The following is a 26,992-nucleotide window of genomic DNA, read 5'->3' as shown; positions in this document are numbered from 1 at the left end:
TGATCTGTTCAAGAGGCTCTATTGTATCAGTGAGCCGACAAACAATGCTGAGGGACTCCGCAGGGGGGACAGGAAGGACAGCATGAAGGGTGTCCATCAGATCCCACAGCTCTGCTATCCCTGACCCAGAGAACTAATAGGCAGGAATCCAGGCCCCTCACACCTCTGGCCTCTTACTCTGAGGCTTCCATGCTGACACCAAGTCTTGGGATGTTCTGGGAATCCAGAGTCTCAGTCAGGACTGCATGTGTGTGTGTTGGTGGTGTGGTGGGAATTTAATCCTGCCCAGTGGACCAAATCTTTGACCCATGGGAAGCAGCAATTAGTGGACAAATTAGTGGACAAATCTTTGCCTGCTCCACTTGGCAGTCTCCCGGAGCTCAACAGTTACACTTGACTGATGTCAGCCTGGTAACTACCTCCTCTTCTCTGCTTTCCTCCTTTTGTGCTAGGTCTCACCCGCTCTCTGGGAATCACACAGCCTGAGGGCCACATTGTGAGTAATGGTTATTGCCTCTGATTTGTGTACATGTGTCACTCGGCCATGTATACCCCAGAGGCCCTCTTAGTTGTCTTTACCTGGTGGTCCTGGAGGTCCTGGTGCCCCTGCAGGGCCTGGTGACCCAGGACAGCCTGGGACCCCAGGAGGCCCCAGTGCATCCTTCCCTGGGGGTCCTGGTTCCCCTTTACTTCCCTGCAAGCCAGGCCATCCGGGAGCTCCTCTGAGGCCAGGCCTTGATGGTCCTTGGGAGGGAAAAATAACAATTTACTGGGTTTTTAACAGTATTTTGCAGATAATTACGTGTTTATCTTTCAACTACAACAAGAGAAAAAAAGATAAATTGCTAACGTTGAAGAATTGAGAGGTTTGCGAAACAATAAGTGAATCTGTGACTTGGTGAGCAGTCACAGCCCAGCACAGCACAGGGATCTCCATCCCCGCAGGATAACTGACAGAACTGATTACAAGTTTGCAAGGACGCTTGAGAATTCTCCCATATGTGCTCCTTTTTGGAAATATATTTTAAATTAGAGACTAGAGAATGTCTACCTTTCAGAGGCCCAAGTAAGAAAGTTGTAATTAGACTTGCTTCCTGTTGCTAATGTTGGCTATATAAGGGCATGTAGGGGAGGCAGGTACCTCCTGGGAAAGAAACTGTGCCAGGGGTACAGAGCCTCATCCTCAAATGAGGACCATGGGAGAAGGGGTGTGATCTTTGATCCTCCTAGCCAGTTGAGCTGCAGGGGTAATCCCTGATCATTTATTGTTATTATTTGCCAAGGCAAATCTTTCTGATGTGTGTGATTTTCTACTGATTGGCATGATGACTTAGGGGCCTTGCAATGAGAAGGAAGTTTTCCCTAACCTAAAAAGTTGCTTTTTGCCTCATTCTAACTTTCAGAGATACCCACTATAGTGGTCAATAGTTTAATTTCTGTTCCTCCTTGCAGGTATAAAGATACTTCAATAAGTTTTGTGGGAAAAATGGAGTTGTAAGATAAGCTTGTTTGGTACAAAAAAAAATCTTGAAATTTACGTATAGTTTCTTTGTAATTCAAAATTTCCCATGAACTTCTTGCAGGTCCTTTCTTTATAGAAGCACAAATAGGACTTAAATGTTTATGGGTCTACTTTTCACAGTTGGATTATAGCAAACATATAGTTCCATTGTCTAGAGAATACATAATATCGCATAGTCCATGGTGTGGAACAGCATCCATGCAGGTTTATCAAATGTTTGCTTATTTTTGTTGGCTCCATTTACTTGAAACAGGAAGGCAATACAGTTACAACTGTTGGACTGCTGTGGCTCCAACCCCGACTCTTCTTTCTGCCCCAAAAGGTGAACATGGCAAGAATTAACGGACTAAAATTTGAAGCTTTAGAGAATAAGTCTGAGCTAGGTGTCCCTGTGCAATCTGTGAAATGATGCTCTTCAGCCAATCTCATTATCAAAGCCTTGTTGCTCTCTTGTGCCGTCTTTGACACACAGCTCTGCTCATACTCCAGGGTATTAATAGAGACTCCCTGACACTTAGCTAAAAACACAGAAATAAAAAAGAGCAGTGCATCTGCTTCTACTTCCTTTTCTACCACAGATTACAAAGAGAGCAATGAAGACAACAGAAAATCAGTGAAACATGTGTCCATATAAATAGTGTAATATTGATACAGAGTGGCACATCTTCCTTTTAAAATAGCACTTCTGTTTGTGCCCCCAAGAACCATGGACATACCAGCGATGCCAGGAGCTCCAGGAGGACCAGTCAGACCTGAAAACACATAACATTAATCTATGACAAAATTGTAAATCATCCCCTCTTCACTTTCGAAACCTTGGGTGGCAATGCAATGACACAATTTCAACTTTTACAGAAATATTAAACACATAGAGAATCTGTAGAATCCCAACTTAGAAAATCCCAACATTGAATCCCAACTTAGAATCCCAACACTGAAAAGGAGACAACGCCATCTGACTATTTTCACTGAATTTTGACAAAGGTTCTGTGAGAGCCTGCTCCAAGTTTGGCTCCTGGCTGTGAGTTCAGGTGCCAGAAAATTGGCCACTGCTAGAATCATGACAGATTGATAGTTTGGCTTCCAGTCCATTTTGGATCACTTCTAAAAATAAAGGGTCAGCAAAAGTTCAACAGGAAATTTGCTCTTACCTTGTGGGCCACGAGCTCCTTTGGGCCCCGGTGGTCCTGGAATTCCTTCATCTCCCTTTTGCTGGTATGCATCATAATATTCTGTCTTAAAGAAAATAAAATGGATCAAGAGAAAAAAGTAGCTGTTTATGATGGTCTCAGTTGCTTCTTTATGGCCCAAAAGATGTTTTCCTGAATTTATGGATGTGTGTGCTAGTAGGAATGTAGCAGTCACCTCTGTGCAGATAGATAAATTTGAAGCTGAAGTTCATCTGTAGTATTACAATGTTAAGTTCTGAGTATGGTTTGAGTTTGACTCCAAGGGTTCTTACATTAAGAACTTGACTCTCATGGTGGTAATGTTAAGAGGAGTTGGGGCTTTGGAGAAGTGGGGCCTGGCAGCAGGTCCTCAGCTCTGGTAGATTGTGGATCCAGTTGCTGTGGATCCTTGCCTTGCTAACCTTCCTCTGACAGGTGCATGTGCGCTAGGCACTCACCAAAGATCAAACCAAATGAGGCGGGTGCATCTCCCACTTGCAGCTTCCAAAAGTGTGGGCTAACCCAAAGTCTGCCTTGGGCAGTTCACTGTAATGGCGAAGAACAGACTAGAGATACATGGTAGCATGGAAGATATAACAGGACTCAGCTCTCACACCCAGGCATGCATACATATCCGTTGATATGTACCAACGTACAGAGACTTAAATCTCACAAAGTACTGAATTATCATTATGATGTCAGGTCAATGCTGGTGTTTTTAATTCTATCACACTTTTAGTCCTGATGGACTAAATTTATTTCAAAGTAAATGGAGACCCACACCAAAAAAAAAAATCATATGCATTTCTTTCTGATGCGTAAAAGGACACTACTATAAGAATCGAAGCATGTTCTTTCTTTTTTCTTTTCCTTTCTTTCTTTCTTTTTCTTTCTTTCTTTTTTTTTTTTTTTTTTTTTTTTTTGTAAAGAGAGAAAGATCTTTTGTCTGCTGATTCATTCTCCAGGTAGCTGCAATGGCAAGAGCTGAGCCTATCCAAAGCCAGTAGCCAAAAGCTTCTTCTAGGTCTCCCACGTGGGTGCAGGGTCCCAAGGCTTTGGGCCATTCCTGACTGCTTTCCCAGGCCACAAGCAAGGAGCTGGATGGGAAATGGAGCCGCTGGGACATGAACCTGCGCCCATATGGGATCCTGGCATGTGCAGGGCGAGGACTTACTAGGCTACCATGCCGGGCCCAAGCACGTTGTTTCTGACATGCTTAGTGGACCCACTGTTGGCATCCTCAACCATTTACTTCTGAAGCAGAATTTCTTTTAAACTTAGTAGAAGCTGCAGTTAGTTGGGAAGAGCATCAGAAAATAGACAGCTGGAAATCCTACTTCTCTCCCATGTGCAATGGGCAAGTAGGTTTCACTTAGAATTCACTGCATTTACCTTAAAGGAAAGAAGACAGAAATTGAAGTTTTTTAAACCCTGTATTGATTTTTTCAAAGGTGTCATGGACCAATTATTTTGTTAACTTATGCAAAGCTGAGGTAGCAAGAAGTTTTATAGAACCAAAATATATGAAGAACAAAAGTATTATCAGTAATAACCCAAAGACAATAATTCCCACCATGAAATCCACAATGACAAGTGTACTCCTGCTTGCTGTTGGCTATGGTGTAATGTGCTCTCACAAAACTGCCATCTTATCTGCTTAACGGCTCCATAAACATGTTGGGCATGACTTAGATCTATGTCATTTTCTCCTGGCTCAAAAAGGTAGACCTGGGGACTTAACCTCAGCTATTGAGATAAAGTGCTTAGCCTGGGGGGATGTATGCAAACTACATTTTAACAGGAGCTCTTTCCCACCAACTCTACATCACTTTCACCAACCTGGATCACTTTCTTCCAACCTATACAGTCACTCTCCTGCTCAGCCCATGGAATGTGGGAACCGCTGTCTTGTGAGGTGGGGCATCAACAGATACTGCGGATGGATGCCTGGGCCCCTTTCTCAGGAGGTGAAGTGTGGCTGCTCTGTGCCCAAGAGCTAACAGTTACCAGACTCATCCTGCTCTCAGGAGGTGGTCAGTGTCTGCACCGTGGAGCTAGTACTGGTTTCCTTGTGGCCCTTGGAGTTAAATACGTGGCTGAGCCTCTGCTGCTTCAAGATGCAGGAGTTGTACTAACTGGGCCCAGCTGTGGCGGGGAGGAGCGCCCCAGCTCCAAGGACCCTGGCTGTCTTTGCAGCAACCCTTAGGCTGCATCTGAGGACACAGGAGCATCTTGGGCCAGGTCTGTTTATATCACACACTCTCTTCTACATAGCTAAAGAGGGACATGATTGGCACATGACGGGACCCAAGCAGGGTCAACCAGAAATGTTTATCTGTTGCCAAAAGGACAAACACTCATGACAGCTAATTTTTTGTCTTCATTAAAAAAAAAAAAAGTGAAAGCTAGCATCAACTCTAATGAAGTCATTAATGAGAAACAAGATTCCTTCAAATACTTTAACAGATTAAATGAAATATGACCTTGGTAACATTTTTTCATTATACTTACTGGGCCACGAAATCCTGGAGGGCCAATGTCTCCTTTCCATCCCTAATTTTAAAGATAATTATACATTATCAACATGTTAACCAAGAGTATTTATCTTTTTGGCATTATTAAAAAGAAAAACAGAATAAATTAACACTAAAAGCAATGCTATTTAGATGTCCTGTGAAGGTTAAATTAGAGTTAAAGGGACTGATGTATATTATTTTTTTCCAGAGGGCCTATGGATCAGAAACCTTGTCTACAAGGTCATAATGTTTTATTCCACACCAGCACCCTCAGGGGACGGACATGGCTATTGAGCCTTGCAAATTCTCACCGCCTTCTTTCAAGAGAACATTTTAGATTCTTCTGGAAGTGACATTGATTCAGGATCAATACTGCACATGCAAGCTATATGGAAATTGTTCTCCGTTGTCAGAAGCAAATGACAAGGAATGCTTAGGTTTGCTCTCACAGCATCAGGAGTCTCTTACAACCATAGGCTTTTTTCCAGTCCTTTCCTCATGCACAGAAAGGTAAAGCCCACAGAACAAATTTACTACCTCTCTCCGAAGGCCACTTTTCAAACGTTAGGTAAAATTCGCATCCCTCTCTCTTTTCTTATGAAATACACTAATGTATTTAACAATGCCAGTGCTTGAAATTCATTGTTCTGGGTCTGGACTGTAGGGGAAAAGATGGCTACTCAAGGCCTAACCAATAGAAAAGGGCTGAAAGCAGGGTCTAAGGGAGGGAGTTACCTTGATGCCAGCTTCTCCTATTAGCCCAGGGAGGCCCCTGTTGCCCTTGGGTCCCTGAAGAAAAGATAAAGAGGAACAGATAAGATGACTCAGGAAGCAGGGGGCGGTTAGAACTCCTAGGTGTTTTTGGTTGTTGTTTGCTTGCTTTTCTAAAGAATGTGCTCAGCTGATTTGTTCATAGTAAAGGTATAAAATGACAACTCTTCAATTGTAGCTTCAAAAGCCATGAGCTATTTGTCAGTCTGCAAATGCTTAGTATCTCGAGAATCCTCTTCATCTAATAGGATTGCCATTTCCACTGCAGCAATGAGCCGGCTCGTGTCTTTACCTCAGTGCCAGGGAAGCCAGGGGCACCGTCCTTTCCAGGTTTTCCCTAAACAAAACCAGGCAATATAATAAATATGGGTACTTTGAACACACACAGAACATTTAAAAGTATTTATCATCTTGAATTACCTGCGAGCCCGGCTCTCCGGGAGCACCCTTTTCAGATCTGGTGGATTCTCCAGGGGGTCCCTGTAGAAGTTAAGGTTATGTCAGCATTCACAAATTATCGATTTTTCTTGGGTTACATTTTTATTAATGTGTCCCTTCTGATTACTGTGCCTTATTAAAAATTCACAAAGAATGAGTCATCACAAAGGGAAATCTTATTTATGAGTATTAATTAAGAACAGAGGCTACAAAAGCAGAGTGTGAAGATGTCAAATGTCAACGAGAAACGGGCATAGAAACACTCCTCGTCTAGTCGTGAACTCTGCAGCCAAATGTGCTTTGGCTCAGCGTGGTATTTAAAGGCAGAACACTCGGGAACGTAAGTACTCAGGTTCTGCTTCATGCATCCCTGGGACAATGCCACTGCAGATGACCTACCGAGGGTCCCGGAAGTCCAGCTGCGCCCACGGCTCCCTTGTCCCCCTTCTCACCCTTGAGGTCCTGCCACAAACACAATTGAAGGTCATGCAAATGTATCAAGCAGTGTACCACTGGAGAAGTTCTCCATGTGTTCAGCAAAGTGGATTATAAACTGATGTGGCTCATGATAACAAAACTCAATGAAACTTCCTGTTACATTTCCAGTATTATACCTGTGAGCCCACTGAAAATATGCACACATTGTTTCATGATTTGTTGAGTCTTGTAAAAATTTTATTAATACGCAAAGAACAGATGTCATGCATTCCATTATGTACACCTTTTTTAAAAAAAGCATTTTCTGTATCGTGTTTAATTCCTGAATCAGTTCTGAGTACAGATCGTTTTGAATGTGTTTTACTTCATTTTGAATACACTAACGTTATTTTCATTAGGATCAGCACTTTCCTGTGTAACATTTATAATGAGTATCTGATTAGTTAATTAGATTTGTTGGCTCCCTTATTATACTTTAGTGATTAAATTTTCTCCAGTGAGAGTCTTCTATTGTGGCCATCATTTTTTTCAAACTCAAATATTTGCCCTGGGTCATATCTTCCAGATCTAGATTTTTTTCAATAAAACTTTTTTCCTATCATTTTTCTGACTATGAATATTTGGGCTTATCCATTTCATTTTTGTTTCCATTAAGTCAGTTTTCCTGCAACACCAAATGAGTGAGTTCTGTGGCTTGTGTGATAGAATTCAATAGAGCTGTAAACTATACCATAAATCTAGGAACTGTTTATTTTATTTAAATGAATATATTCCATGATACATGAATTATATCTCAATCAAATTATTTCAAGTTGTTAATAAATTTAAAAGAGAAGGATGTTTTCTTATTTCTGAGTTTATCAAGAAGAAAATTGTCATCTACCCCTTATTTCTTCATCCCAGCTCTCCGACATCCGCGATCACTTTAGCACATGGGATTAAATATTATATTGTGGATTCACTTCTTTTACATTATCAACTCAGCTACACGCTAGGGTTTTTATCCAATTCACAGTGAAAGTAAAAAGCACAATATTAGTGTCGCAGGGACATGGTCACAGTGATATCTGTTGAGGAGCAGGGCAACCGTGTCCTTGTGTTACAATGGTAGAAATACCCCCTGTGGTAATGACGTCACTCCAGCCTGTCTCTGTCTCTAGGCCATTGCTACACAGCTGGACAGAGCCACACACCATTCTGTTACATCATTCATTCAAATGAATACCCACTTGTATTAGGGGAGTGTGGAGTAGGCTGCAATGTGAATAAAATCAGACTTGGGGTTCACCTTCAGGAATCTTTAAAGCAATTTGCTTCTTGACCTCTTCCAGGTTTAGGAATCAAGGATACAGAAAGAATAAAACTTAGCTGGTTGGACTTGCTGGTGGAACTGAACTGTGTTGGACATAGATGAGAGAACTTGCACGACAGACAAAAGGCAACAGAAGGACTTCATCCTGGAAGTGGGAAGGCATGTCCCTATCAGAAACTGTGGAGTTACCGTTCTGTTGTCCACGCCCGTCAGTGTCACAATAACTGTTCCTGGTGGTCCAGGGGGTCCTGTTAATCCTTTCACACCCTGAGGACAAACACATCCAGCAATGTGAGAGTGAACAACATCCTCAATATTTCAAGTTCACCATGTTGGAAATGTCTGCTCTCCTTTTCTGGTTCTTACATGGAGCATACAACGAATGAAAACCCATTCATCTCACCTTGGCAGGTGTGGCTGATACAATATGGAAATTTTTAAAACATATGATTTTTTTCTAGGCTAATAGACCATGGTATTTAAATTACCTGATCTCCCTTTTGTCCTATTACATTATCGCCCATGTGACCCTATAAGAAGAAAAAAAGAAATCATTAAAAATATCCTAAACATTAAAATTCCAGCATTTGTAGCTGTCTCCCACTTGGATGGCAGGGGCGTAAGAATTGGGCCATTTTCTGTTGCTTTACCCAAACCATTATCAGGGAGCTAGATAGGAAGTGGAATAGCTGGTACTTCAGCTGGCACCCATACGGCTACACCACAACACTATCCACTACTGACTTTTTTTTTTTCTTTTTAACAGATACAGTTAATACATCCAGTTTAATGAGTGCCCAAGCAGTCCTCTTGGAGGGAGATTGTGCGAAGTAACCTCCTATCAGAAAACTGTTAAGCCTGAAGTACTGGATGACTGGTTAAGACTATTCTTACACTAAAAAGTTTGCTTCCCAACCTCCTCCCCCCTAATTAGAATTTCCCTTTAGTTGAATTAAGTTTTTGTATCAGAGATCAAGTCAATAAACTACAGAACAGGAAGAAGTAAGAGCTGCTGGCCAAACTCCTTCCTGGCTGGAGAGCCTTGCCAAGGACCCCCGTGGAGGATAGGGCCAGGGTCCTTAGGGTGTTCAGATGGATACAGCCACATGTAAACTGGACCCTACCCTACCTTAGGCCCTGCAGGTCCCATGGCACCTGGAAAACCCTGGGGAAAAAAACACACATAAATTAAAATGACCACAGGAAACACACCCAGCAGGAAATAGTTTTTAAAATACTTTTTGTTATAATTAATTAGTTAACAGTCTACAGCCACGGTGACTTCATTTATACTTACCAAGAATCCCGGATGGCCAGGTAGACCAACAGGCCCAGGAAAACCTGCAGGCCCTGGAAAACCCTTAAAATCAAGAGAGAGAGAGTAAAAAAAAGAATCGGCTTAAATTTACTCATCTATGAAGAATGAAATGCTTTAATAAAATCAGAAAGAGATATCACCTCCTTTCCAAGACACTACAATCAATGACAGTGCCGAAACACACACCAGGGAGAGAGAACGGCTGTTGCACACTCAGTGCCCAACGCGCACTGCTGAGCTGCTCGGCTGCCAGAGCCATCCTGATGACGCAGTTACAGGTGTTTTCCTCCAGAAGTTTACCTCTCTGCTGCTTGCCTTCTCTTCCTGTTGTTGCCCTCTACCCCGCTCTGACTTTGGACATGTGTGCTCTCACGTAGGGCCCTCTCCTTGTCCTTTCTATGTTTAGAATCCTCTTCCCCCAAAATACCTACATAACTCACCCCCTCTTTCTTGACTGTCTTTATAAAATTGTCATCCTACCATGGACCTTTGTCTTCTCAGAACTGTAAGCCCCCTGCACACTGCCCGTTCCTGTTCTCTGCATTGTTTTATCTCCTCAGCACTTGTTCCTATGAATATTCCTTCGAGTTACTAATCTGGCATATAATCAATATTCTTTGTATAAATAAGTGTAGGTTATTTTATATTCGGCAGTATCACAATGACTACTACACACAAGACAATAAATAAATAGATCTAAAGATCCCAGGCTACTACTGTCCTCTTACATTCCCTGCCTTTGGTATCTGGATCCTTAGGTGTCTTTCAGGCAGAATATCAAGGGATCCTTCTCTCTGCATCTTTTCTCGGAAGCCTGTGATGTCTCCTACTTGCATGTGTCTGCAGTTTTCAGTCTTACCCAGCTTCATCACTCACCCTGCGTTAACGGGGTTCACAGTGTGCAACTCAGCATCCTCAACTCAAACTCCTGCCCAGTAAATATCCAACTTCTATCTAGGACTCAGCACTCCTGTCTCCAAACTAAGTGCAGGATTTCCTGATTAACGAATCTGAATCCTTGTGGATTCAGAGGATTGTTTTGAATTACAAAATGACGCACACACTTGCCCCAAGGTAGCTGAATTTCTTTGTATTCTTTCTGGGTAAGCCTCGTGAGGTATACATAGAGACCAGCGACGTCAACTATTCAAAAGGAAAAAGTTGTGTTTTAATAAAACGCCTCTCAGTGCTGTCACCCAAACTTTAAAATAAGGCTGTGATTTAACATCACACTTTTCAATGACGTTCAGTGCTTGATACAAACTGATGCTCAATTTTAACAAATTAAAGACTCCCTTTTTAGGCTGAGGACAAAGAAGATCAAAACTTATGAAAATATCAAGATACACAAACAAAATTGCATGATTTATATGCATATCAACATCATGCATTTTTAACCTATTAAACATATAAAAATGAATTTCGTACGTGTCATGTCTATAGTTGTAACAGCATAATGCTACCTCCCACTGTAACCTCCCTTCCTCCCTCCTCCTCTTCTTATTTTTCTTTAAATTTTTTAGAATGATATACTTTCTATTTTTTTCATAATCAAGAGCTTAACCCTCTAGAATTCAACAATTAGTGAGTAAAACCATGGTTCCTAAAGAGTGTAGACAAGGACTGGAAACAAGAATCAAATTTCAAAATGTTAATTTTGCTCCTATGTATCACTTTTTGTACCTTGCAGATGATCACAAACCAGGGAAAACAATATTTGTCTTTCAGGGACTGGCTTGTTTCACAAACATAATGGTGTCTCCACTTGTATCCTTTTTGTTGTGGAAGAAAGGAATATTTTACAATGAAATGAGGCATGTGTGTAGACAGAATAAATATGAATATGTGCTAATTTTTTTCTGAAGGTTGAGGAAGAGATATGGCAGGGAAGGAGATGAGAGAGAAAGAACTTTTTTTGCAGGTACTGTACCTGAAATCCTGGCAACCCTGGCAACCCAGGGTCCCCTTTTCCGTTAAGTTCTATGTCTTCTCCTTCAGCGGGATCACCCTTTAAAGAAGTTTATCAAGCATGTTACAGCATGTTCAAAAACCCTTCAACTACTTGTTGAACGTCATTCTGCCTGAAGGATAAATGTGACTTCTAGGATAAATACCTAGAGGAAGGCTTAGGAGTTTTGCTACTCCAACTTGAGGAATTCAAAGCATTTTTAGATTTCCCAAGCATGAGAAAATTTATTGTAGAGGAAAGAAAGATGCAGGGACAATAAATGATTTCCCCACTGACTAAAACGTGCAGCACTGCTGGACTTAGAGGGTGGATCTTGAGCACAAGATTGGTTTTTTTCCTCCTGAACCCCTTTATCCCTGAAGGATGACATAAAAACCTAGGAGCTGTTCCCACAAAACACTTGCTCTGTACCAGTCATCCCTGTGGTGTGGGATAATAAGACATGGATTATGCGGGCTGATTGATAATGACTAATGTCTCATTATTTGTTAGCAGGTTTTCTTTCTATTTTTGGGAGACACACAATGGGAGAGCACACACATCTGTTTGTTTCCTCCCTGAATGCCCACAGTGTGAGGACTGGGCCAGGTTTGAAGCCAAGGGCTCGATGTGCATTCAAGTCTCCCAATGTGTGTGGCAGGGACTCCAGATATCTGAGCCTAGGGTGTGCCTCAGCAGAGATCTGGACCTGGAAGCTGAGCTGGACTTAAATCAGGCATGCTGACGTGGGATGTTATATTAAGTGCCCACTCTTCATACCTCATTATTAAGAAAAAATTCTTATCATGTGTACAACTTGAGATTTTCAATAAGAATATTCCACAAACTTACCTTTTGTCCTTTCAAACCAGCAGCACCCTAGAGGGAAGAATCCAGCATGTTAGCAACCACAGGCAAATTGAATGCACACACTTTTTACTCCTTCGGTTACTCTGTCTCCACTCCCCACACAGCACTTCCCCCTAGCTTTTCCACAGGCTCAGAATTTTCTACTGAAGCAAGTGATTGTCTGCCCTTCAGCTTTCTGCATCCTTCACCACGCCTATGTAAGCTTCTTACCCTGTTCATCTCCCACTTGCTTTTCAGTTTCCTCCATTCCATGCCTTGCTGAGGTCAGCAATGACTTTGATGTTGCAAAAATCTCAAAATATCAATCTTCGTGTTATCAGACTTCTAGACAGCATTAGGGAGCTGTCTGCCACTCCCTCCTCTGAACTACATCTTTCCTGGGCTTCCAAACTAAAACCCTGCTAGTTTGCTGTGTTTTCCTGGGAAGCTGCTCTTCATTCTTTTTGACCCACATCTCAGATCTCAACTCACTCCTCCTCACATACTCTTTAATCACCCCAAGCCTGGACTTTTCCTCGGAAGGAGTACAGCCACCTGTAAGGCATCTCCATTTAAACATCTTCAGGTCTAAACTTGGACTCATGTGCATTTAATCATGCCCCAACATGCTTATGATCGGCTCCTCAGTCTTCCCCATGGTCATATGGTGTACATGGCATATGGAAAAGACAAGTTTCATTCATGCTTGGTCTTGGAAAAGGAGTTAGAAATGCAAACTTACGGGTGGCCCTGGATAGCCTGGTGTTCCTGGAAATCCTGGGAACCCCTGTTCACCCTGGAATATACCAAGAATTTGTATTTATTCCTAGCTGTTCTAGAAAAGCCATTCAGATGTTTCCCCTATTTTTGTCTTCCAACCTTGCAGTGATAATTCTAGACAAAGTAACCCAAATTCCTTATAGCTACTGGCTCATGAGGCTGAAAGCCAGAAAATGGTGATCTTAATTGAAAACAGGATTAGAATCTACTGTTTCTCAAATTGTGCATAAGTGGCAAAGTCTAATTGTGCCAAGAACTTTTAATTGCTGTTTCCTCAAAGCTTCAGTAATTAGTTCATTCATAGCCACCATTCTAGAGGGAGAAAAGCAGAATTCAGAAACAAAAGGAGGTGAGTGAACCCTGGAAAGCTCAGTATCACTCCCCAGACACTAACTCTGCAGAACCTCCTATGCAAATAACCATTTTTTTTTCCTTGTGGGAGGACAGTGTAGAACTCCCTTGAAAACAATTAGAAGACAAGTAATAGGGAAAAAGAACCTGGGATGATTTCTGGCTCACAGTCACACTATGGTTTGAATGCTTCCAGGAAAGCTGGTATCCATCTCACTGCTGCTTCTTGATGTGCTCATTCAGCAAAGCGGTGGGAGAGTTATCTTCAGGGTGCACAGTGCATACCTTAGAACCATTGCATCCTGGTACACCAGCGAGTCCATAAGGTCCAGCGTTGCCTGGGATGCCCTGAAAACAGAGCAGGTCTCAAAGATGAGGCAAAACCACAAGGCCCTGAATAAGGCAGAAACAACCACCAACATGGGGGAAATGGACCAATTTAGCTATTCATGTACAGTTGGTTGCATAAATAGTTAAGGAGTCCATTTAAATGATGGCTTTAGATGTAATTTAAATAACATAGCAAGCAAAACAGGTTCATTAAGTTAAATTCTTATCAAGTAATATAGTTAAGTTGCAGATAATTTAAATAAAAGACCTTTCTACATGACATGATCTATAGTATGCCACTTAAAGCTAGGAGCAAGGAAGGGAAACAAGAGGAGGAAGTGTGTGCATTCTGTGCTGTCCTGTCCTGCTCCACTCTTTACCCTGTGCTGCCCAGCTCATCCTGCCTTCCCTGACCTCGCCTCGCCAGCCTATGTCTCACTGTAGCCTATTTTGTTTTCTCCTCTCCCACCCTGTCATTCTATGCTCTGTTGCACCACACCTTACCCTATCTTATCTTACCATAACATACTTTATCTACCCTTATCTTTTCTTCCTCCTCTCTACCCAATCTTACCTTACCCTGCCCTCTCTGCCTTATCCTACCCAGTTCTAGTCTACCCCATTCTATCCTAGCCTGCCTCATCCAGCACATCCTAGCCTCTTACTTGCTTGTATGTCAGGAAATGTGACCTAGCTCCCATGTCATACAAATGTAAATGCTAGTATCATACATGATGTTCACTGTGCTCTTGTCTTTATGTAACAAAATATACACTTTCCCTTGTGCTACTATTTTAACATCTTCATTAAGATGAATTTATAATTATTTTTCTCATTACTTACTGGAAGTCCAGGAGAACCTGAAAATCCTGGTAATCCAGTTACTCCCTGAAGATACATAAGAAAAAGAAGGGGGTGGTAAGAAAAACACTTTAAAAAATACTCAGCCTACACATATAAACATATTTATCACTGTAATACGAGCTCCCTGCCATTATAATGAAGAATATTTGCAATTACGGTCAGAAATCTCTTTTTTTTTTTTTTTCAGAAGATTTGACAAGTCTTTGAAATCTCACACTCGTAGAATTACAGAGAGGTTATTAGGGTTGAATTTAGCATTCAGAGATAACACCTTTAAGGCTGAAAAACCACATTTTGTAAGTAACTTAACACATATTTGTGACGTGTATGTTTTTGTAATATTGTTACCACCCAGACATAGCACCTCCTCCACCCCGGAAGGTTGCCCATACACTTCCCATGTCAACCATTACCTGCAGTGTGTTAACCAGTATTTTGACTTCTGCCATTATTTTACCTGTTCTTGAACTTCATCCACAGAACCATACCTAGGGCATGACTTTCTGACATTGTTATAGCTTTTACAGCACAGAATAATCAATGAGTAAATCAAAAGCAGGCTACTCATCGGAGAAGCAGGAGGGGCTGGTGGGGTTACTGACCCTCACACCTTTGGGACCAGTGAGTCCTGGAAGTCCTGGAGCGCCCTGGATCCATGAGAAAACAAAAGACAATAAACACCATGAAACACATGGACCTAAGAAAGCTGTCCATTCAACATTCCAGTCCCCGACCCTGCTGTGCTGGCACTGTCAATAAGGGTTAATTACTTGCTTGCTTCCCTGGGAGTAAAATGTTTACCAGAAAAGGCAAACCAAAAATTCAGACACTTGTTACTCAAAAGGTGGTCTGGGACTGTGTGGCAACCTTTACATCAGCCGAGAGCTTGTTACAGCAGCAGAGTCTCAGGCCACCCCTCCCGAGTCTCCTCCCTAGCCGGCCTTCCTGGGCTGTGCATTCTAATTTGCATTTCAATATGATGCCAGGGGGATCTTCTTCACATTGAAGTCTGCAAATTGCAGCTAGAAAAGCCTCACATCAGCCAGACAGCTGCTAGGGTCTGATAAGGACAAATGATGCAATGACAGTGGCAGACAAGAATCGTAACCGGTATTTGTGCACACTGGAAACACTTTCTGAACACAAAGTGCCTGACACACATAAGTAAATAGAGTAGGACTGTCTGAACCAGAGATAAACTTCCTTTGAACACACGATAAACGGAGCTTTGCGTCCTCTTTCTTAGAGGATAGCCTTAATTGGACATTGGGATGTGAAAATTCCTTTGTCTGCTGTTTTCATCATTCCAGCGAGGTTCAGTGCGTTTTGGAATTTTTTTGTCATTTGAGAAATGGATTGTTAGAGTCTTCTGAGGTTGCACAATCAAGGCCAAGTTAGCCTGTCCTGTCCAGGGTGGGACTGGAGCCGGGTCACATGTAAAGCTGTTCCCTTTCTCTGTGGTATGCCATCTGTGCTCTGCAGAAGGCACAAAAAAAGGCTTGCAGGTTTAACTTCCCATTGTAAACGTTCTCATTGCAGAAACTAGTTTGAATTAAACTAGGAAGATTATAAATCTGAAACACAGTCTTGTTGAGATTTTCATCGTCTCTAATTGTTTGCCTTTGGCCAAATTATCTTTATGGTTGTATCTGTAAATCACGCTTTAAAACATCAACCCTGGACAACACAGCTTGGAGATGTTTCTGATTTCATTGTGTGGAGGGCCTGCATATCGTGTAACCCATTCTAGATAGTGTGCTTACAATGTTCTTTTTATATACTTCTGCAGCTCTAAAGAACAAGCAGAATGGGATGAAGAAAGTCAAATAAAAAGGAAGGCCCTGGCTCAGGTTGGTCTAAGTCTGGGTTACAGCGCCAACCTCATTTCCCAATGAAGTGGAGGAAAATCAGCCCGAGAGAGTCAATGAAGCATTCAGACCCTGCCTAGAATTCCATGACCTTTTTAGAATAAAGAGAAACACAGAAAGAGGATGTGGGAATGCAATGGATACAGAGATGGCAAAATGACTAAGAACAAGTGTTTGCATTTTATTATCATTATTATTATTTTACTATTAGCTGTAGGTGTGGACTTATTTTGTTGTTTGCAGGAGTCTTGTCTTGTATAATAAATGTGACCTAATTAGAAATGCACATTTGATGTCTGCTTTGGCTGCCAGCACAAACTCCTAAAATGCTTCCCATTTTCTGTGTGACAGGTATGCAAGGGTCATCTTTTGTCGTTTAGTCCTTGACTTCAATTCCTGTCACAGAGCTCCTATGCACCTGGTAATCTCGCTGCTGACATCCAAAGAAATGAATTGTTGGGCAGGAGAAGCCCTTCCCCCCGCCACACACACACAATACAAAACCGGTTTTAAATGCTGATTTTGCTTCCTATGAGCTATTTGACCCAGGATAAATTATGTGCACAAAGTGTTCATTTCCTTATCCATAAATAAAGTTAAAAAGTTATTGCATTGTAAGTCAGCTTAGCCATGATTTATGGGGTTCACATGATAACTAAATGAGGAAGGAACAAGTGACCCAGAATAAATAGAGAGTATATCGGCTTTGGTTATTATTTAAATAGTCAAGACATCCCTGTAACCTATAATTTAACGTGCTACAGAATTTTTAAAAGGCACTGTTTAGGTCATTTCTAATTATTTTTCCATTTACCCACTGGCTTGTAGCTTGCTGCAGGTCAGGGGTCAGGGGAGTGAATGCATACGTCAGAGAGCCCAGGGACATGGGTAGGGAATGTCCATAGCAGGAGAGAGCAACCAGAGAGCCTGGTGGTTATGCACCTGTTCAGGAGACGCTCTGAGAGTACTGATTTCAACAAAGCCTTTTGAAGGTACTACAGATTTTAGCATGAAGATGGACTATGAGTGTTAAGGGTAACAGGCTTCGGTAAGAACCCGAGGGGCCTAGATGCTCAAGAGACCAGACAGCAGAGAGGGACTTAGACAGGCAGGTACCACTGAGGAGAGTGCAGGAGAACCAAGGAAGGGAGAATCTCAGGAATGAAGACCCAGGCCGTTCTAACCCACAGCTTTCCAAGCCCAGCAGAGGGACTTCGCTCAGCTTCAGGCCAAGGATGTGCTGGGTATCCGGGCAGGGGAGAGAGGAGCAGAGAGGTAGCAGGCAGTTAGCCTCAGCCAAGGGGAAAATCAGAGGTGAACTTCAGGCAGGCCATGCAGCTTATTATTTTTTTTAAAACAAGTTTGATGAAGAAAGGAAAGATAGAGGATAACAACCCTTTGCTTAGAGAATCTAGAAAAACGTTGAGAAAGTTTCACATTTTGATGAAGTATTAGTTGCACACTGGAAAAGACAACACCAAAAGAAAAGTTGGGATGTATGACCCAGAGAGGAGAGACACCTGGGACAAAGTCTGCCTAGAATCCCGAAGCTCAAGGTACAGGTGGATGGCTGGGTCTTGCATGGAAGGCAGGAAGTATTCATCCCCTCAGGTAGGGGGACAGAAACTGTGGATGGCAGCAGGAAGGGCTTTGAGTAGTGAGCTTAAAGATAATGATCTCTTGCAAAAACCTGGAGCTGCATGCACTTCTGAAAGCCCTGCTCAGGCTGGAGAACAGGTGGCCAGGTTCCCGGCAGCCCATGAGTTGAGCATGCAGAAGCTACATGGACTGTGGATGTCCCTAACATAGGTGACTACATACCTTGGGTCCCGGGGGTCCAGGCAAGCCTTCAGGACCTGGAAATCCTTTCTGGCCAGGAGAACCAGGGGGTCCAGGAAATCCTTTTTCTCCCTATTAAAACCAAAATGAAACAAAAAAACACACAGAAGAGCTGCCACCCAACAAAAAACCCAACCATAGCCAGCCAGCCAGCCGCTGTGTTCTCCTCTTTATGGCTTCACAGAAACAATTGGACCTGTTTTTTCTCTCAGCTAGAAATAATGATTGATACTCAGTAACAAGTACATAGACATCACAAGAACGGCCAGTTGTCCGCATTCTTCTGTGGGCTGGAAAGAGCCGGCCCTCCTTCCTACAGAAACTTTACCCTTCCCCAAATGATGGAGCTACACAAGGCTGAGACAGAACGAATCCGGAACTGGGGAAGAGTCAGCTAGGAGGATCCAGCTGAGCGGCGTGTGCTGGCTGAGGGATGGTAACATGGTGAGGGGGGAAGGCACAGAAATGTGTCCTGGGAGTGTGCAGCATTACCACCTCACTTTAAAAAGTAAAATGCCGCAGTTTAGACTTTTCCTGATGACACAGGAAGTAGCTATGTGATCTGCCACTTATGTAGGGGACCAAGGGGAGATAACAAGGGTGAATGAACCGATACTATGAGTAAATTCCTAGTTACAAGTGGTTGATACAGTTCTACCCACAAGCAGTCTCCCCATGGATGAGCATCCTGCAATTACTCTTTAAGAGCAGTGGCTTCTGGTTGATTCTGGCAGTTGTAATGACACGATTGGCAAACGAAAAAGGAAAAGAAAGTAAGTCAGCTGTTTTTCTGTGTGTGTGTACACACACACACACACTTAATAATAAGAGAAAATTTTTCAAAAAGCCCTCTTCCTACTCAGATACTGGAATGTCCTCTTGCAAATATCTGGGACTCAATAAATGTTTCCTGGTGGCAGATGAGTCCCCAAGCAGGCGTCTCTGATGTGAATCTGAAGGCTCCTCACTCACCACTTCAGGGAAACGCCCAGGTCAGCGTGAACTATGCAATACCTCAAAAGTAATGCATTGATTACAACCGACGTGCAAAGTATGTGGAAATTTAGAGAAAGAGCTTAAGTATTTTCTCTTAAGAATACTTTCACATACTCATCCTTCCATATTGTTAAACAATTAATTAGTGTCTCTGAGGAAAGGGCTTTGTAAACAAAGGAAAAATTTAGTTCTGGCCCTGTCTTAATTATCATAAATTGCAAGTTAATGGAGCGAATTAATGAGATTCATGGCATGCCTTTTGTTTGTCTGCTCTGCAGCTCATTGTGCTCAATTTCTGCCTCAGTGGGAGAAGTGCTGCCTAAGCCCACCGCCAAGGGGCGCTCCGGCACCAATGCTGGAGGACGCAATCGCTCCTCTCGCTGTTTATTTTGTGTCCAAGAGGGTGAGTTAAGTTGTTTCCATTTCTTCCCCGGTGTTTACCAATCTCGTAAATAGTGTATACACAGAGGCTTCCCCTAGACTTTCTTTTTCACTAACTTGTGCTTGTTTCCAGATCGACAGAGCTGTGATGTAGTTGCCAGTATTTACACATGCTACCAGAAACTTCCTAGAAGACATTTTAAAAAGTAGTTGAATGTTTATACATTAGTGACGTTAAGACTAGGTTTGGGGAATGCCTCTTTCTGCTCTTGGATGAAAGGCGAGTGCGACCTCGCGGTTGCGCCCTGCAGTGAGGAGGTGCCTGCGTGGACGGCGCCCTTACCTTGTCCCCTTTGGTTCCACCGCACACACACTGGCTCTGGGAAGAGAAGAGAAAGCGCTTTGTTGGGAAGCAGCTCAGTAAGTCCGTGGTGCCATCCTAACACATCACAAACACACATGTATCTGTTCCCTCTGCTTGGTCATTGTGGGGAGAAACCATCAGAAATGGGGCAGAGACTGGGAGACCTACCTTTCCAGGAGCCGTGTCCCATGTCTCTCACCGTCTTTGTCATGTTGGGAAGTGCCCAGCCACTTATTTTTGGAAAACACAGTCTCTTTTTCATTGTAATACAGGAACAGCAACATATGAAACGCTACTACCGTGGGTAGGCACTGGTTTAATATCAGCAAATTGTTGGGTCCCGCAGGTCAGTCATGTGTGGATCTGTGTGTAGATATGTCCACGCAAGCTCTTCATGTGTGCAGCTCTATTGGACATGTTTCTGTGATATTTTAGAGAGGTGATTCTGAGGCTGATAAACAAGTGACACCCACTCCACAGCTTGCAAGAGACCAGAGTCACTAACAAACTCTCTTCTCTTATTAAAACTTCACCTACGAGCAAGGGGAAGGCCCACACGAGGCTGTGTCACTTTAGCACACCTGGACTCCAGTTCACACGTCTGTCACACACCCACTCTCCTGAATGCCACTTATAAAACTTTCTTCCTCCAACAGAGAAATGAAGGAAGCTACACTTACAAATAGCACATTTACAGCATTTTGAGACACCCGATATTTTCTATGATTACATATTAATCCTTGGCCTTCCTTTCCTTCAGGTAGGTTAATATTAACTGAAAATTAGTTTGTTTCCTTCAGGGAAAAAAAAAATTAATGACTAGCAAATGCAGGGTGAGTCCAGGAGACGGGCTGGCTGGTCTGGAGGGGAAATGACGAGGACGGACTCTGCCATTCTGTGCAACCCGAGAAAGCATACCTGTGTGAACAGACCCCTTCGACTGACTGCATCTCCTTGGCCCTGGGCTGCCGGTCAGTTCTGAGGCCTTGCAGCACCTGCGCAGCTGCTCACTGACGTGAGTGGGGGGTCCCTGACAGAGCAGCAGAGCAGGCCTGCACCCACAGCATTTGGTAATTAAGGAGACTGAAGCGTCCCCGCTCGCCACCCTAGGGTGCCGAGGCCATTCGCTCACAGCAGGCCTCTTTCCCTCTTGTCCTTCTGGACCTTTTTAAACATTACGTTCGTGTCAGTCACAAACTGCAGCAACTACTTAAGGCCAGGGCTCCTGGAGCATGGGTGTTCGTCCCGCAGGGCCTGTGCAGCCCCGGCCAGGTCCCAGTCACAGGCCCCAGAGGGACCCTTACCACCCCCCCAAGCCCAGGACTCTGGCTGCTCTCATTCCCTGTAGGACACATCTTACGGTCCACAGGTTTCTTTTGCTTTCTTCTTTCAAAGACTTTTTTAAAGATTTAATTTATTTTCATTGGAAAACCAGATATACAAAGAGGAGGAGAGACAGAGGAAGATCTTCCGTCCACTGATTCACTCCCCAAGTGGCTGCAACAACTGAAGCTGAACCGAAGCCAGGAGCCTCTTCAGGGTCTCCCACGTGGGTGGAGGGTCCCAAGGCTTTGACCGTCCTTGCTTGCTTTCCCAGGCCACGATGGGAAGTGGGGCTGCTGGGATTAGATCCGCAGCCATATGGGATCCCGGCACATTCAAGGTGAGGGGTTTAGCTGTTAGGGCTCAAGATTTATTTGTTTCATAGGCAGTTACAGAGAGGAGAGAAAGAGACAGAAAATCTCACAGAGATATGTTACCCGCTGGTTCACTCCCCAAATGGCTGCAGTAGTTAAAATTGGGCCAGGCTAAATCTAGGAGCTTCATCCTTGTCTCCCACATGAGTGCAGGTGCCCAAGCTGTGAAGGAATGCTCTCCCAGGCTCATTAGCAAGGAGCTGGATTGGCAGTGGAGCAGCTGGGTCTCAAGCCACCACCACCCATATGAGATGCCAGCAGCACAGGCAGTGGCTTAGCTGGCTACACCACAATGCTGGCTTCTCATTTTCGGAAGATCTCTGAACACTGGTGGTACTGGTGAGCACCCGGCTTGTTTTCCTTCAGGATGTCTCTGTCATTCCCAGAACGTAGCTGGGCGTGTGTGTGCCTTTATTTTGGGGGACGCTTTCATTACTGAGCTCAAACATAAGTCACTGCAAGACAGGGTTCCCGTCGGGTTTCGTATCTGGAGGTGTCAGTCCTAAGGGACCATTTATCTTGGCTATGGAGGGACCAGCAGGCTGCCTTCACACATTTGGAGCAGGTAGCCGGGCACCAGGAATGATGGACCAAGCCCGACACCTGTGGGCTGTGGGCGTCAAACACTGGACAAGATGCTCAGCGTGGCAAGGCTGTTGGGCTCCAATGGATGTGAAGGTAGCTGAGCGCTTGCTCTTCTGCCTCCTAGAAGCCGCACAACTGTGGGTTTCTGCACACACAGAGGGAGGCAGCCTGGAAAACTCTATCCCCTGAGATGTTGAATGGCAGCCACGTGACAGGCTTTACTTATCAGACACTGCTGAAAACATTTTAACCTTAGCTTGAACAGATAAATGTTTGCTTGTCTTCTCCAGACCAGATCAGATTTTCCTTTCCTGTATATATTGAAATCTGGTACAGATATGTAAATGTCATCAGTGGGTAGAGAGCACCCATCTTATGTTTCATTCCCCACATGCCCATGATGTCTGGCAAAGGACTGGGCTAAGGCCAACAGGCATGGACTCAGGCCAGATTTCCCACCCAGGTGACCAGAACCCAGCTTCTTGGGCCATCCTTTGCTGCCCCCCAGGGTACACATTAGCAGGTGTCTGGAGTCAGGAGCCAGAGGTGGGTATCAAGGCAGGATGTTCTGGTGTTAGCTGTAGGTGTCTAAATCAGGATCTTAACTGCACATCTGCCTCACTTGCAGGTGCACATTTCATGCATTTACTACCTAATGTCTATGTGTCCCAAGAGAAAAGGAATTACTCAGTGTCTTTTAACAGAGGCATCTTTGGCAGTATGATGTGTCCTGAACAGAGGTTTGTGGATGGAGTAGATAGAGCAATAAAAGGATGAATAACTTGCCCTTTATTGATGCCCATTCAGACCTGGACTTGGCATTGAGTTATTTTGCTATTGTTGGACTGCATAAGATGTCTGTGTGAATTGACTATGAATTGCAGTTGAAATGGCAAAGGAAAAAGTAGGGGCTTTGACTGCCATGGTACATGTTGGCACTATCCTAAAACTAATGACTCACTTGTTGCTTTGATTTAAAAGTTTGTTAGGAAGTGGGTGCTTAGCTTAGCAGTGAGGATGCCCACATCACAGAGTGGAGGGGCTGAAACCAAGTCCAGTTTCCCACTAGTGCCGATCCAGAAAGGGCACAATGATGGCTCAGTTACCTGGGTCCCTGTTGGCATGAGACACATCGCTGGGGTGTGTGTCCAGCTCCAGCGTAATTCCACCCTGGCCATTACAGGTGCTGGGAGTGAAGCAGGAGATGGGAGCGCTCTGCTTCTCTCCTTCTGTCTCTCAAATATATATATAATATACACACCTCATATATATATGTGTATATATATATATTTAAATTTTAACTTAAATTTTATTTTGAAAAATTTTATTTTGGAAAATTTAAAACCCTCAGAAGAGTTGTAAACAACACTCGAAGGCAGAGTCTAAGCATGGCACTCCACCCCTTACACTTCTCTACACACCTCTCCCTAAATAAGAGTCTACTGTAATTCCACTATATTATTCCCCAAACTAAGAAACCAGCATCCATGCAATGAGTTGAGTTTAACAGTTTGTAAACAAGATCTTCGGTTTTGCAAAGACTATGAATGACCACAGAAAACAAAAAAGCTGCTTGAATTTCAGCAAATCTTTCATTCTGTACCTGACATTTTTAGCTCTATACATGTTTTCAACCTGGAATCTGTGTATGAGGTCTTAGCCCAAAAAGTGGCTCTCCTCCAGTTTGGGTCTTCCACTTTGGGGTCACTGTGTTGAGCTTTTAAAACATTTGGTTTGCCAAACCAATATCTTTTTTTTTTTTTTTTATTGTTGCTTACATTGTATTATGTAGTACAGTTTTATAGGCGCTGGGGATTCCCCCCACCCCTCCCATACCCCTCCCCCCATGGTGGATTCCTCCACCTAAAATTTCTTGGAAAATATCCCACAAGCACTGGAAATAAAAGGAAAAACAAATTGGAAAAAAAAAAAAACATTTGGTTTGATTTTTACACTAAAGTAGAAGTCCTGCTTGTTTGGTAACTGGTGAAGTGAGAAAAATCAGTTGAGGTGAAGAATCAAAAGCAGATAATGAACACAAGACATTTCATTTTAGCCAAAATAGAGGAATGCTTAGTCATTTTCAATCACATGAGTGGACTCCAGGTCTCTTCAAAAATGAGCTCACTGTTGAGTTGTGATGTTATTCATGTTAAGTCACCCCGCAGCAGTGTACCACCACTAGTGTTCAGTTTCAGCTAACTGTTTAAAAGCATGTGACCACTGCGTCCTCCTGGATATGAAGCTGTTTTTCTCTTTGAAAATGTAATCTCAGCTGTAGCTAAGTGAAGAGCAGTTTGTAGTCAGCCTCAACAAATCGTCACACCTTGTTTCCAGAAACAAATGCCCTCTTAACAGACTTAAACAACACGTTATTTAATAATTGACTTTATTGTATTAATAAGCCAAATTGGCAAATGGAATGAAAACCACCTCTTTATCCTTGTGAAAGCTCTGGGTGCAGCTGGCTGGGAGACGCCTGCAGGGCTCAGCAATGATGGAGGGGCGCAGTCATCATGGGGGGCCATCACCCACCTGTGCGTGGGCCACCCTGTGGGCGAGACCCCAGAACCCACTGTCTGGGCTAGCAGCACCGTTCGAAACCTGTCCCAGCTTTAGCTCTCAGATTGGCAAGGCGTGGCCTGCCCAGGCATGCGCACAATCGGCTGACCAGGGCTTCAGGGTAGGCGACAATGTTGCTGGCGTGGAGACACTCCGCTTGATTGAATGAATGTAAACGTTACAGCCTGGGCAGCTCTCCGCCGCTTGTTCATCTGCTGGTGTGGAAGCGAGCCCTGCCTGTGTGACATCCGAAGAACTCGGCCCAGGGCCGTGTCAGATGGCACCTCGGGGACTTGGGGGGGGAGTCAGCACAACCAAGGTCCATGACATTGGTTTTTCTTTTATTAAGGTTTGGTTGGTTTGTTTTGATTCCTAATTAAATTTTTTAAAAATTTGAAAAATTTTAATTTATTTTCATTGCAAGTTAGATACACAGAGAGGAGGAGAGACAGAGAGGAAGATCTTCTGTCCGATGATTCACTCCCCAAGTGACCGCAACGGCCGGAGCTGAACCGACCCAAAGACTGCAGCCACGAGCCTCCTCCTGCTCTCCTACAAGGGTGCAGGGTCCCAAGGCCCTGGGTCATCCTCAACTGCTTTCCCAGGCCATAAGCAGGGAGCGGGTTAGAAAGTGATGTCTATGTGATTAGAACTGGCACCATATGGGATTGTGGCATGAACAAGGCAAGGACTCCAGCCACCAGGCTACTGCACCGGGCCCAATATTTAATTAATATTTAACAAATTAGATATAATTTTAAGAACACAGTGATATATTCCCCGACGTCCCTTCCTTCCTTTCTCCCAGCCTCCCTTGCTTGTCTCTGCCTCTTTTTATTAACTTTTTGGATAATACATCCTAGACTTACACCACAGGAAAAGGCTGAAAACCTCACCAAATAAGAAACTGTACAAGATGCTAGTTTTTCATTATGCCTTTTCCTAAAATAGATTTTGAAACTTTCAAAATATGTTGCAACAATTCAAGCAGCTCATTTGACTAAAAGATATAGGAGCCATATCTTCATTCTTGCTGATTTTGAATCTGTTTTTCTGGACTCATATTTGAAAAACCATGATTATATTCAATGAGTTACAACCATGATTTATTATTTAAACACTCAATTTTTTAAAACCTAGATTGCCAAAGTCTACTATTAAGGAACAAATGGGTGGTTCATTTTGTAAAAGATTTATTTATTTATTGGAAAAGCAGATCTACAGAGAGAAGGAGACAGAAAGATCTTCCATCTGCTGATTTACTTCCCAAACGACCACAACAGCTGGAACTGATCTGATCTGAAGCCGGAAACCAGGATTCTCTTCCAGGTCTCCAAAGTGGTGCAGGATCCCAAAGCTTTGGACCCTCCTCTGCTGCTTTTCCAGGCCACAGGCAAGGAGCTGGGTGGGAAATGGAGCAGTCAAGACAGGAACTGGCACTCATGTGGCATCCTCTTGCTTGAAGCCAGTTGAGCCTTGTGTTGGCCCCTAATGGGTGGTTCTTAGATAACATTTTTTTTTAAGATTTATTTTTTATTATTTATTTATTGGAAAGGCGGATATACAGAGAGGAGAGACAGAGAGGAAGATCTTCCGTCCGATGATTCACTCCCCAAGTGAGCGCAATGGCCGATGCTATGTCGATCCGAAGCCAGGAGCCTCTTCCAGGTCTCCCACGCGGGTGCAGGGTCCCAAAGCTTTGGGCCGTCCTTGACTGCTTTCCCGGGCCACAGGCAGGGAGCTGGAAGGGAAGTGGGGCTGCCGGGACCAGAACCGGCGCCCACATGGGATCCCGGGTGTGCAAGGCGAGGACCTTAACCACTGTGCCACCGCGCCGGGCCCCTTAGATAACATTTTATGATTGTTCCTTCTCCAATAATCAAGTCCCTCTTAGGTTCCTTGTACTATGCCTTAATTGAGTAAGAAAAAGAAATCTTTTTTTTTTTGAGCCTATAGCAGCTGATAATGTGATTGAGACGCCCCCCTCTATTCAGGTGTGATTCAAGATCACTTCAAGTTTTAGTACCTTCACCTAGTAAAGTCTTCGGTCATTCTTCCAGTGGTTGCATGATTGCTCTTTATAGCTTCACTTAG

At 43.5% G+C, this 26,992-nt stretch overlaps 1 protein-coding gene across 1 annotated transcript in view; it reads right to left on the bottom strand.

Annotated features, from left to right (window-relative positions):
* Nucleotides 1-26,992, bottom strand: part of COL4A3 (collagen type IV alpha 3 chain) — a 114,636-nt gene that overhangs the window by 40,871 nt on the left and 46,773 nt on the right. Inside the window, exons 2-21 of the mRNA XM_040982776.1 lie at nt 20,034-20,129; nt 18,296-18,385; nt 15,209-15,253; nt 14,586-14,630; nt 13,698-13,760; nt 13,024-13,077; nt 12,285-12,311; nt 11,415-11,492; nt 9,464-9,526; nt 9,296-9,331; nt 8,655-8,696; nt 8,356-8,433; nt 6,816-6,878; nt 6,399-6,458; nt 6,271-6,315; nt 5,943-5,996; nt 5,203-5,244; nt 2,674-2,758; nt 2,239-2,274; nt 580-744 (exon numbers count right to left, since the gene is read on the bottom strand). Of these exons, the coding sequence (XP_040838710.1) occupies nt 580-744; nt 2,239-2,274; nt 2,674-2,758; nt 5,203-5,244; nt 5,943-5,996; nt 6,271-6,315; nt 6,399-6,458; nt 6,816-6,878; nt 8,356-8,433; nt 8,655-8,696; nt 9,296-9,331; nt 9,464-9,526; nt 11,415-11,492; nt 12,285-12,311; nt 13,024-13,077; nt 13,698-13,760; nt 14,586-14,630; nt 15,209-15,253; nt 18,296-18,385; nt 20,034-20,129 (1,267 nt within the window). The remainder of the gene's footprint in view (nt 1-579; nt 745-2,238; nt 2,275-2,673; nt 2,759-5,202; nt 5,245-5,942; nt 5,997-6,270; nt 6,316-6,398; nt 6,459-6,815; nt 6,879-8,355; nt 8,434-8,654; nt 8,697-9,295; nt 9,332-9,463; nt 9,527-11,414; nt 11,493-12,284; nt 12,312-13,023; nt 13,078-13,697; nt 13,761-14,585; nt 14,631-15,208; nt 15,254-18,295; nt 18,386-20,033; nt 20,130-26,992) is intronic.

Source organism: Ochotona curzoniae, unplaced genomic scaffold (assembly GCF_017591425.1).
Source record: "Ochotona curzoniae isolate NIBS_2020 unplaced genomic scaffold, NIBS_Ocur_1.0 contig_3643, whole genome shotgun sequence".
In the NCBI taxonomy this organism is placed as follows: domain Eukaryota; kingdom Metazoa; phylum Chordata; class Mammalia; order Lagomorpha; family Ochotonidae; genus Ochotona; species Ochotona curzoniae.
Note: the sequence above shows the minus strand (reverse complement) of the source record. Positions and strands in the feature narration are given on the sequence as shown.